Source organism: Pezoporus wallicus, unplaced genomic scaffold (assembly GCF_028554395.1).
Source record: "Pezoporus wallicus isolate ANWC-B61680 ecotype Strahan unplaced genomic scaffold, APGP_CSIRO_Pwel_v1 contig_3181, whole genome shotgun sequence".
In the NCBI taxonomy this organism is placed as follows: Eukaryota; Metazoa; Chordata; class Aves; order Psittaciformes; family Psittacidae; genus Pezoporus; species Pezoporus wallicus.
In genome coordinates this window covers 252,003-265,231 of record NW_026641700.1, presented here as the reverse complement: position 1 = coordinate 265,231, position 13,229 = coordinate 252,003, and the positions used below count along the sequence as shown (strand labels likewise).

The 13,229-nt window shown below is 37.4% G+C and overlaps 1 protein-coding gene across 1 annotated transcript in view; it reads right to left on the bottom strand.

Moving 5' to 3' along the window:
• Positions 1-13,229, bottom strand: part of OSBPL10 (oxysterol binding protein like 10) — a 102,167-nt gene that overhangs the window by 62,684 nt on the left and 26,254 nt on the right. Inside the window, exons 2-3 of the mRNA XM_057424928.1 lie at positions 8,891-9,066; positions 7,037-7,116 (exon numbers count right to left, since the gene is read on the bottom strand). Coding sequence (XP_057280911.1) covers positions 7,037-7,116; positions 8,891-9,066 — 256 coding nt within the window. The remainder of the gene's footprint in view (positions 1-7,036; positions 7,117-8,890; positions 9,067-13,229) is intronic.

The window sequence follows — 13,229 nt, the reverse complement described above, 5'->3', positions numbered from 1 at the left end:
CAGACAAGACCCAAACCTGAATCTGCTTAACTCTTGAAATCAGTAGTGGGCAAAACACACTCTGTATGCGTGTTAGCATGGTGATTCCCATCACCATCAGCAAACAAGTCTCAACAGCATTAAAAGGCCATTCAAAAAATTCAAAACTCTCAAATGTAAATGGTCTGGGGGGACGACTAGGAGGGTAAAAGGATGTCTCCTTCACAGGTTGAGCACCTGAGAAGGAGAAAAAAGATGTGTAATTGCTAAGCACCTCCATCATATACCTCCCAAAGTATAAAGGTGGTGACCACACTGGGAACATAAGCCAGATCAGTTTCATGATCAATGATTCTATTGTATTACAAGTCATTACCATAAAGTACAATGGGATAAAAACCTTAGCCCAAGCCCCACACTTAATAAACACTAACACAGCGAATACCGGCTCTACGTAAGATATGATATACTGAAACTGTGAGATCAAGAGGAAAAACCTTGAGAGCCAATAAATCAGCATTGTGACGAGTGACTATCAATCCAGTCAGATCTGTTCTTATCTCAACCCCTCGTGCCCCACGTTGGGCGCCAAAAAGAACTGTTGTGGTTTAAACCCAGTCAGGTAACTTGTTCACTCACTCCCAGTGAGTGGTGCCGAGCTGACAACACTCAAGGTCCGTGTCCGTCTCCCCCCCCCCCCGCCCCCGCACCGGGCTTCCCCTTCCCCGCTCCCGGAGAGAACGGGGAGGGAGGATCGAGAGTGCAACTCCTAGTGGTGCTTGGAATCACTTTTTAGAGTATGTCTGTAACACACAAACCCTAAATGAGCTCAGCACCAGGCCCTCTGGCTACCCATGAAGCTATCACTAGGCAAGGCCCTATAAATATAAAAGATTACAACTTAAACTTGCAAAAGCAGTCACACACAAAGCTTGGGTGAATGTGTGCAGGAAGCAGCTTATACTGTCACTGAAAACCTTTTGAAGTGGGGCTCCACACCTCAATGCCATAAAGAACAGCAGCAGCGCACTGTGCCTACTCTGCCCAAGGAGTCAGGGCAGCAGCCAATTCCTTCTGACAGCTTCTTCCTGCCACTGCCAGGAGAGGCCTCTCCAGGAACCACATGCTCAGCCCCTTCAGCACTTTCGAATTTCACAACACATTGTCAACACCTACATCCCAGCCAAATACTTGACTCTTCTTTTGCAGAACTTCTTCAGACTAAACACAGGGAATGACAAGCACATCTTTCACACTAGCACACAGCTGTGCAAAAACTAGTTTTCTATTTTTGTTAAAATGTTAAAGCCTATGTAATGTTTTCCACAGCCAGAAACATTCTAATCACACATCACACCATAAAAAAAAACATTAAAGACACTCTCATAGGAAATCAAAGCAACTACAGTTATCACTGGATCTTTATTCCTAATCCCTGCTCTTCACCCTAGCACTGCTGGTATGACTGCCCCTCTAACTATTAGCCTATCTTGTTTTCTTTGGTCCTACTGCTCTCTGGTTTGCAAATAAATAAATAAAAAGATACTGAAAAGTCTGATGAGAGGAAGCTATTAGCTCTCCAACAATTAGTAATGCATGGTGCAAATGAGTCAAGAAATACACAGGCTGAAGCACTCCGAAAGGATTATGAATATTCTTTCCTGAGGCTATACTTTACCACTGCTCCAACTGTTTGCCAACTAATAAAAGAATAATACAGAAGCTAATAAAAGGTTAATTTGTTACTTGCCTTCATCTTAGGTTTATGACCTAAAACTAGCCAAAATACACTTAGCTAACATAGATTATAGTTAAAATTTTTTTTTTAGTAGACCGTCCACCTCCAAGATAAAAAAAGCAGTTTATTGAATGCTTCCATTTGTATATCAAAGATCCTAACAACTAAAATAATGTAATTGCAAAACAGTAAGTTCCACCTCTATTAATGTTTTCACGAGTTATTCTCCCTTCCTGCTCACAAAGAAGCTGAAACGTTTTTCACCATTTACCAGAAGCAAACAGATTCGCTTATCTTGGAAAGTAAATGCAATGCTGTAGAGATCAATAAAACTCATTTCTGAAGCGAACTGCCATATCTGTTTATGGCTGATAATCACCATTTTCACAGGCATTGTGCCACAGATGTTTTCTACAGAATAATACATACTGAAATGATATTCCATTACTGTGCACATATATAGCACAGAACCAATGCCAGCACGCAGCTTTAGAGCTATGAGAAGTCATACGCTTTCAGAAAGTAATTACAATTTTGAGACATCCCTATTAAGTATTTAAATTCCCATCTACTTCTTTTCCAATGCATCTTAAGTAAACAAACACTAATAAAAGAAAAATATGGACAGAGATCTGTTTAATTTACATTATAATAATTTGCAAATATTAAAATGCAAATGACTGAATCTACATAACATCCAAACTTCGGCACTGAAAATGGATCGACTGGCTTATGATATACTTTGCACATTTGTGTAAAGCACCATCTATGATACTAACTTTTCTGACAGGATATTATAGCGCTTCATCATTCTCAATAAGGCAATACATATGTATGCTTTTAAGCAAGAGACTATGATAATCATTCCATCATAAAATCTTTTCTTCATCAAGAATCATTTGAGCAAGCTCATGTTTAGTCCTAAATCATTTTTTTTCCATTCCTATAGAAGGATTTTGAAACAGAGAACTCTTCTCTTCATGCAGCTTCCAAAGGGAGGAAAAAGGTGTCAAATGTTCACATATCTACAGCCAAGCACGGTTTCCTTCTCAGTCTCACAACTGCAAGAATTTCCAAAGCATGCTTTAATTAGAAGTACTAGTCTTTAGTTAACTTTATAGGCCAGGGTTGAGAGGAAGAAGCAAACAAGCATACCAGAGGAGGGACGAGTGAACTTGCTCAAAAGGAAGAAAGTTTTCATGTGACTAAAAGAATCACAAGAACATTCACAAAGACTTGAAACTTTCACTAAGTGAATCTGGCTTTATGGAAACAATTATCATGCAGATGTTAAAAATGCCAGTGAATAATCCATTTAAAAATGTACAATAATATTCACTTAGAATTGTCAAAAAAAACACTGCAATCCTACCCAGACACAATTTCTTCCAATACAGTGCACACTGGCACTTGTGGAGGTTCAGCAATTTGTAATTAAGCAAAATGAAACTTGCATGGGAATACCAAGAACATTACGACTATCTTACAGCATGGGAATTATTTGCTAGAGAACATTATCCTTTACTGTTGTTTTATCATTAAGATGTAAAACTAAATTAAAACAACATCACAGGCTTAGCTTATGTTACATCCACTTGTTAGCTATATAGCTCACCTCCCTACCATTCATTAGGATGCAACTAAATTTAAATCACTGCTCTGCTTAATTTACGCCACTAATTCAATCCCAGCTGAAGCTTTAAAGACAGCAAGGACAGCAAGTCACACAGCAGCATTCTGAAGCAGTCAGTAACTGAAAAAGGAAGGAAATCAGTGCTGATCTGGATCCAGAGTAGGAAGGAGGAACGTTCTCCTACTAGTGTTTCACAGGAATAGTGACACAGATTCAGCTTTGAAAATATTCTCCAAATCTTCATGTTTTCTCTTGAATCTCCTGCCAATAATATCTATTCAAGGTTTCAAAACCATGTTATTTCTCCAATATGAAAGACCAGTAGCTAAGAGGTGCTCACTGTTATTCTTGGGAACGTTACCATTGCTTGCCTTGTCATCCCATTATTTTTCCCCTGTTAATCTATATCCCACTTGCATAAGATAAATCATACCCCTCATTGCGTATTTTACACTTCCCATCCCACCTCATTCTCAAATGTATGACTCCTAAAAAAACAGCTACAAATTTCTGCCTCTCATTCTTTCTGTGAAAAAGGTGTAGCGTGTAAGAGAAGGCAGGAGCAAGCACTCAGCCTCCAACTTTCCAGATGCCTGTTCTCAGAGCTTGGATGCTGTCCAAACTCTAGAAGCTCAAAACACATGAGTACCCATCTGCCTGTTTGTGACAGCAACTATGAGAGACAGACAAGACGCGATTACCAGTTACTACACCCATCAAAGAATGGGAAAGGAGGAAAAAAAAGAGTAATCCCATCCTGTTGCCAGTAAAATAAGAAATCACATCATGACAGTCCTATCACTGGTAGGGCTATTTTAACAAAATCCAGACATACATATTTTTGTCAAGTCCTCAACCATTCAAAAGGAAGCCAAACATGTACCTCTCTCCATGTTATTACAAACCTTCCTATCTAACTCCAGTCCCTAACCACAACATGAAAGAAACAGTAAGGCAGATAAAATAGCAGCATGCTATTTTATGTAAATTTAAAATACTTTTAACAGCCTGTTTCCATTTCCATGCTAATAATAATTATATTAATGTACCTTCTTCATCTACAAGAGAAAGGAAAAAACAAACACAAAGAAATGCAGCATTTTTTGCTTCCCTTACCTCCTACCAGGCAGTGGTTTTGAAGTAAGAAACTGAGGAAAACAAAGATGTTCTACAAATGCATTTTTTCCCTAGCTTCTGGAATCTCTGAAGCATCATTCCCTTGTAACCAGTATCTGATACCCAAAGAGAAGCTTTAAAACTCACTTGTAGATGAATCTAAGTTAGCCCTATATACAATGCTAAAGTCACAGAAAATCTGCCTCTTAGATAATACTCTTTAAGACTGAGATGACAGGAGGGGAAAAGGGAAAAAGATACTGAAATACCTGAGACCAATCTGGTCAAAAGAAAGGTTCCCAGGAACAGGTAAGCATGACATTGTTTCAAGTACAGTACACTTCTGGTACAAGAAGCAGAGTCAAAACACAGAAGATGTAAATTCTCTATTTGCTTTGTGGCTTACAAAGCTGGAGAAGTAAGAGTGCTTCAGCAACAAACATATGAAGTGAAAAGTGGCCTACTCTACTCTATATAGATATATACTTGTAACACAGAACAAAAAAAAAAAACCTTTTTCCTTCAGCATTTCTATTTTCTAATAAATGGATCCAAGCTAATTGAAATGTGTGACTGGCTGTACCAATCAAAATGCATCTATACTCCAGAATCCTATGCAAAGTTTCTGTAATTCATCAGTCTAAGAAAAATGCAAGAACCCTCCTCCTGCTGTCTGAAATAACCTTGCATTTGGTTCCTCAGTTATATATGCCCACCACCCCCTCAGTCAAGGAAATCTTTTTGTTTTCTTGCACAATGAGTCTATGAAGTAGAAAAAAGCCACAGCAGTAGCAGGTCACTATGCACGACTACAAGAAAAAGCCTAGAGAGATGCCCCCCATTCTAAGCCCTTCCTGTTTCCAAAAGTTGTGTGTTCAATCTTCTATGACAGATACTGTCTTTGTATTTAATAGCTTCCTACTCACTTAGTCAAGATTTTCTAATAACATTATTCCTTTCAAGTATTCTTCAAATCTATGCACGCTTTCAGTATCCAGAGCATCCCATAATAATCTCCAGTTTTCAATAATCTGTTTATTTTTCAGTTCCTCTTATCTGAGGATCCCCCATACTGCTATTACTATTAACAGCTAGCAACTAATTTCTATTCAGCCACTCCAGAGCACTTTTTAACACTATACTTCCCTCATTTGTACTTTCCCCTCACATCACCAATAAAAAAAAGTATAGTCAATTCTACAGAATTAGTTACCAGTAGCAGGCAAAAGGAGAAAAACAAATCCAGTATTAAGAAATATAAGCAAATGAATAGAGAGTGTAAGAATAATTATGCCATCGGACCAACCACTGATACCACCTATACTGAACAACAGTACTACTGACTGATCACAGTACACTGTAGATGCTAAACATTTACATGGGTTCAAGAAGTGATCAGAAAATCTATTGAGGAATAAGTCATTGATGGCAGCTGAGCATAGAAAGATACTACCTCTAGCACAGAAAGTCCCCGAGTTGCCAATCAACAGCAACTGTAAGAGAATTCTGATCAAGCAGATTTGCACCTTTCCGAATGGTACTGGGCCACAGCTATATAGAAGCCATATTTAATTGCCACACATAAGAATTGAAGAAGTACCAAAATACTGAAGTTACATATTCTCCTTCAAAAAGTGTTTTAATTATACCGTAATTCCTTCCTGACATGTCCACATCACTTAAAAAGAGCAACAAAAACTGGGTTTTATTTTACATGATGCACTTCAATGAATGCCAGTCCCTCAAAACACCATCCATCTTTTCTAAGCCCAACTCCCAAAGATACTCAGGATGAACAACTTTGACTGCAGTTAACAAAAGACTGATATTCTCAGCATCCTGGGGCAGGGAGGAACCCTTTCTCCTTGCAGTTACATCCATTTTATTTTTTTTTAGTATAGCAAACCATTACTCATGAGGAAAGCAACCTTTGCTTAAAGAATTGAAAATAAGAGCAGGACTTTTTTTTACTGACTCAATATTAACACCAAAACCATACATAAAAAAATACAATAATAATTTATTTCTAATGGGGCTTTTTGTTTGTTTTTAATAAATCCCACTTTCAAGGTGTGTTCTAATTTAAACAGATTGATACAATTTCTGCTTGGAGACAGGAGACATCCTAAACCCATCCTTCTGCTGTTTTTTAAGTGCAAACATTTTTTTTTTTTTAACCAGTCCAAAATTTTTATTTCTTTGAGGACAAAAATTCAGACATCACTTCCAAAGAAAAATAAATAATATAAACCTTCATATGATGACCTCCTCCAGACTTGCAAAGAAGATGAAGGCTCCTGCTAACATCTACCTAAAACTTCTATAGTAAGAGCCATTAAATTAAATTAAATGAAAATGAAATTATTTCTCATAAATAGAACAATGTTTATTAAGATTCCAATTGAATTAAACCTGCTCCAGTTAGGGAGGAATGACAACTTGCTGCTTTTATTCATAAACCTCTAAACAGCAATCCACTAACTACAACAGCCAGCCTATCATGCAGATCATGCTGTTCTTCACCTAGCCACTTAAAACAAAATAGTTACTTCTCCCTTTAAATTATTTACCTTAGAATTACCTTCCTTGTGATGTTTGGCACAGGAACGAAGCTGAGTTATCCAGTATTGTTTCTCCTTTGCATCAGCAGCTAGAACAGAAACAAAAAAATGCAGGGAATCTCACTTAAATTGATACTGAAGAGAAGATGATAGGGCTGGGGGGGGGGAATCATTTACTGTTTAGGATGCACTATAAATTCTAATTTACACTATTCTATGTGTAAGTTTTTAGACACAACACATCTAAACCTCGACTTAATATGATGTGGCCAGTTGGAAGAGATAAGCTTATGAGTCTTTTTCATAGTTATCTCCTCCAAGTATTATTAAAAGCAGAATTGCCTCAAGATGACCTTTTTTTATTAAGCAAACAAATAAAAACCAAAGAAAACCCACAACACTTTTGTTTTACCTGTGTCCCTCTGTGAAGTGCCACATCACAGCATTTAAATCAGTAAAAGCTCTACACTAAGGTTGTCATTCAGCTATCAGGCAAGCTACTAAATACTTAAGTACTTCTGTTTTAATGTAGTTCAACTAAATCTCTCTTTAAATCTGTGCTATTCGCATGCAATTTAAAGACACAATAATGAAAACCAGAATTTCCCCCCATCTTTAAAAACAGCTTGAAAAAATATTAGAAAGATTGTCTGCAGCCTGTATCAGATGGCTCCTGTGTAATATTACTAAATCTACTTGGGAGAGAGGTTTTGTTTTAAACAACCACAATTAGTAATCCTAATTAAGAACACCAATACAGAGTGGATAATTTTAGTAAATGTTTTCTCTTACATCCTTTGCTATTAAGTATCTCAATGGTTATTGACTCAGCATAAAAAAAATATTTACTGACTTGAATTAAACTTATAGATTTCACTAAATTAAAAGCAGCATATTTAAAGTCATTTATAATCTCAAGTGCTTGGAAAAGCATCATAATGAAATCACAAGTGTTCATGATTTCTAGTTGTGCAAACGCCAAAAAACTTTAACAAAAACTCTCCCCGGTTGTTCTTGTATTTCAGTTCTAGGTATAAAACAGCAACACACTGTACCGCAGAGGAGGCTTGCATATTCTGTCCTGATAGCTGATAAACTGTAGTCAGAATAAAACTCACAATTTTAAACTTTTGCTATACTAAATCTTTTATATATACATATATATAAATAAATATATACATACATACATATATATATATATATATATGTTGGGGTTCTTTTTGTAAAGGAGCTCAATACGAAAGTGTCCTGATCAATCAATCAGACTGAAAATACCTTAAAATAAAGTTATTTCCTTAATTAAAAAAAAAAAAGAAAAACACAAAAAACCAAACATTCCAAAGTAACTCTTACATACCCTGTATTGTCTTTCTTACATTTGGGAGCGAGGGAAGGCAAAATTTTATGTTAATGCTGCATTCAATTATTCCAAGACTCACAAGAACACAGGATCTTAAAAGGCTTCCACTTGCCATTTTTCCCTTGTCTGACCCATCAGCAAGTTCATTCCTGCACATTATCTGCAGCATGGTGGCAGGGGAGATGAACAACAGAAACTAAATGCTATGCAGTGAACAGCAATGAAAGCAGCTTTTCCTCCCTTCAGAATGCCACAATAATAGCTCGAGGTATCTTCCAGCCCTGAAAGTTTATATATTGTAAATTCATACGTATTCAACTCCAGACTAGTGTTCCACTGTGTTTTATAATATACTGTGTAACACCATAGCTGTATAACCACTACTTTCTGAAAGTACAGGGAAGAAAAATGAGACATGAATGAAGAGATGCAGAAGCGGGAATAGGAGAGAAGAATGATTCTGAATCATGAAGAATGAAGCTCGCATTCAAGCAGCACTGTACCTCTCAACTTATACATCTCTCCATTAGCAGAGTAGACCACCAACATGTGTGGCACTTCATCACCATGCAGTATTATAGCTCCGGCTAAAGACAAGGTTCCTCGTGGCTTCTGGTTTTTGCTTTGTTCATTCACAAAATACTGCAGAATTCCCGTCTCAAAGTCCAGCACAAAGTACCTGTTCAGAGAAATTGCAAAGGTATTTCTATTAAAGAGTCTTTTACGTATTCACTCAGGGAAGAACACAGACTTTAAATCAAGATCATAAACAAACAAATGAGGTCAAAGTAACTTTTGTAATTACTCAATTTTATAAGATACTGTTCTTTTGATCATTAGGTTTGTTTTTTCAAGGGCATGTGTAAGCTACTCCTTTACTCATGTTTCTTTCAGATTAATGGGATGTTCACATACAAGACATGAAAGTAAGGAAGGGAGCTTTTAGTTCGAAAGCTTCCACTGAAGAAGCACAAGACCGCCTCCTTTGGGGTGGATTTGGCCCCTCCCCTTTTATTTCCATTTATAACCTTGAAAGACATGCTAATTCCTCACTACTAGTCTTTTGAAAAGCGACACTGTTTTTACAGAGGGATGAACACAATTAAAGACACCATGGTATTTTAATTTGTGATCATATTTCACATACATTTGAAAGCTGGCCAAGGGAATTGAACATTCAGTTCCCAGTAAGTACTAGGTAGGAAGTATGGACACCCACATATAAGAAAACAAGTAAGAGGAGAGAGAAGTAAAGTCTAAATTCCATTTGGTCATTCTGCTAACAAATTCTAGCACTGCCCAGGTCAGTAAGTGTTAGAATCAAGAAACAGTCAGTGAAAATCCAGTAACCACAAAGATTTAATAAGCAGTTTTAACAAACACAAGCCATTCCACAATATGCCAACTGCTAGGATATGAAGTTCACACAGACAAAAATAAACTAACTGCATTATCCAAGTGCATTAAATGAAAGTGAAGATGTTTCAAATTCAATGTCTCAGTCTCAAGAGTCAGAAACTTCCCCCCCCCCCCCCCCCTAACTTTCACCACAGCACAGATCTAAATTTATATTTCCATGTGGAAATCATCTATGCTGTTACACAGAACAATGCTTTGCCAAGAAGGAACGGACAGCAACCTGCTGGCTCACATAAAGGCCAGAATAACAATGCCTGTCCCAAATAATGTTAAGCTAATGATTTGCTATACCCCTCCACTTCTGCCCTGACTCCATCTCCCACATAACCCACAAATGAAAAATGGCAAGCTGAATGCCAACTACCATAATATTTCAATAGTAGTGTTAAAAATAAGGAGGCCCTAAAAGGAAAGTGCCAAAATTTCAGACTGCCTTACTGACTTGTATTACACCAGTCCATAACCTTCCTGTTTGACTTTTAAATGGTTTTACAATACTGCTCTCCCACTTACTAAGCATTTTTTCTCTTCAGGGAAAGATGATGCAATTAACTGCAGGTGAAAACAGCAGAACTGAATGCCCACAAAAAAGAAGTCAGACTTGCACATTTCATAGTAAATTGTAATTTCAGTTTTCTTTCTCCATTTTAGCAACCTCTCTCACATATTTAGGAGGAAAAAATTATATAGCAGCTTGACCCTGGAGTTAGTGCTGCTCTCCATCTGACAAGTTTTCAGCAATCTCTTTAGGTTTAGCAAACAAGGCTAGGTTTTATACGCTGTGATGTCCATTCTGAGCCCTTACCATACTCACTGTAATTTCACTGTCCTTGAAATCGCTGAAATGATTGTTCAGGTACAAATCATTTCAGCCTTTGTTATCAGGCCATGTTTTATCGATTGCTACCTCGTAAGTCATCACTGTGGTTAGCGCAGAACTGTTCTACAACTAACATGAGAAACAGTTAAAAACAGAAGGGGAGGAGGGGGACAAGAAAATCATCCTTCCTTCTCCTATCCAGACCAAAGGATCTGGGGGGAAAAAGTTCCTCTGAGTCTATGAGAACAGAATCTATTAAGTTATATAAACACTATGAACACTTCAACTCAGAAACCTCTGCATGCTAGACCAGCAAAGCACTCCCAGAACGACTGTAAGCTCCACAGAGACAAGCTTTGCATTGCCATAAAGCTACCCATGGAAGCATACCAGCCATTAGAGTACAGAATACACCTTTACCAGCACAATGGCATCCAAGAGCAGTGACTTCTGCAAATCCACATATGCAGAAACAGCATCCTTCCACATCCTTGTAATTGCAGCTACAGTAGTGTTAACTTGACCTCCTGGCCAGCCATAACTATTCTACATACAGTCTTAGAAAAACAGAACATTAGCATTCACCTTGTACCTTCAGAGTTTTCAGTACTTGCGATGATGGCTCAGTTGCCTGCATGCAACTTTATGGAGATTGGAACTAGATGATACTTTAGGGTCCTTTCTAACCCAAACCATTCTATGTTTCCAGCACAACTCAAGCAATAAACTTGAAAAAGAAAAATATAACCTGTTCTCATACACCTCCATGGCCCTCTTCAAGCATCCTGCCTTCTTTCTTGTCCCCAATGAACCAGTTTCTATGTCTGCCAACTTTTAAAGTCATAAAAGAGAATTACCTACAGAAACATAAGTACCAACTACCCAACAAAAACTTGTCAATAAAATAGGTTTTTGTTAACTCTGGAGATCTCATTAACTTTCAACAGGGATCTTGACCATGACACTGGACACTGTTCATATCACATGGACTCAAGTATTTGGTTTTCAAGAGTTATAGTGCAACTCCCCTCTTTGCCTTTCACACAGTGGTATCACAGAAAAAGATAGATAGGAGTAAGCTGCACAAGCAACTACATCCTCACAGAGCAGCAGGGAAATAACGCACTTTGAAACTGCTAAAGTAGTAAGAAAAGCCAGGAGAAGAAATAAGGAATTTCATGTCAAACTAAGAAATCAAGCAGCACAAGACTTCATACAAAAGGAGGCAAGGGGAAGAACAGAAAGAAACAGAAGCAGCTTTCAAAAACATTTTCTTGTATCACAGACCAAGTAACGACCTAATTCAGACCATCACAAAAATGCAGAAAAAATGAAGACCAGATTCTTTCACTAACTGGGGATGGAAAAGCATTACATATATAAAGCAGAACAGAAGAGAATGATACATGTTTGTCCCATTTTAGAAGGCCCATGTAGCTCTATCGGAAGGGCAGGGATATCTTTTAACTTGAATTCCAAAAGCCATTTGTCCTGCACACCAGGGAAATAACAGCGCTAACCTCTAGAACTGATTAATCTTGCCATCTTATCCTGTATTTCTCTACTGGTCTTGCTCACAGAGCATACATTTGGATTTCTGTAATTAATTTAGAGATTAATGATGAAACCTAACATTCAGGTAGGAGGTAGCAGAATCAAGCCATGTCATACTAGACATACAAATAATTAGTGCTATACAGAAATGATGAAATGTTACTGACACACTTCTAAAGACAGCTAAATTTTCTTGCTATTCCAAAATTGGAAAAAATAATCAGTTTGTGTTTTGGTTTGTTTGGTTGGTTTTTTTAATTAAAAGAATCCATCTAATGGTAAGCTAGAAAATCACTGCTTTAACACATTTCAAGCAGTTTTAACTGCTTAAGCAATGTTCAAAGTAGACACATAACATTACAGGCAAGAAAAAGTAGGCCATTGCACGAAAGAAAAGCCTTTGCCAACAGACAAACGCAAATCTGTTCAGAGACTACAGGCTTCCTGCTCCTCTGGCCCAGGCGCCCTCAAATTCCTGAAATTAACTGGGATACTTCCTTCTGCCATTCCAACCAAATGCATTACTGACTGATAGATATTACAAGATAAAACATTCAGCTACACTCAGTAAACTAGAATTTTACTGCTGTTCTATCAAATTAAAAAGTCTGACATTACCAGAATTTCTTTATGCTACTGATGCATTTGTCAACATGGGTATGACATATTAGGAAGCATAAGTATGTTGCCTTCTGAATTCTTGGAGGGGAAGAGAGAGACTGAAATACTATACCAATAAACCACTTGAACTGCATTTTGCTTTCACTGTTATGATAATTTATTATAGTAATAATTATACTAATATCATAATTCCATAGTATTATAATAATTATTAGGTCCCCAAAAATAATTTAAGAAAAAGCAATGGCTATGGTTTAAAAGTGATAAATGCTGGTAGTATAGTAGGAGATGAAAATGGCCTGCCATCAGACCCTGTCAAAGAGAACAGCAGATACACAGCTTCCAGTTTGCATTCATTATGCGATTGACCTTTTTTAAATAAAGACTTCTGCATCTGGGCAATTGCAACCCTCGTCAAATCTTCAATC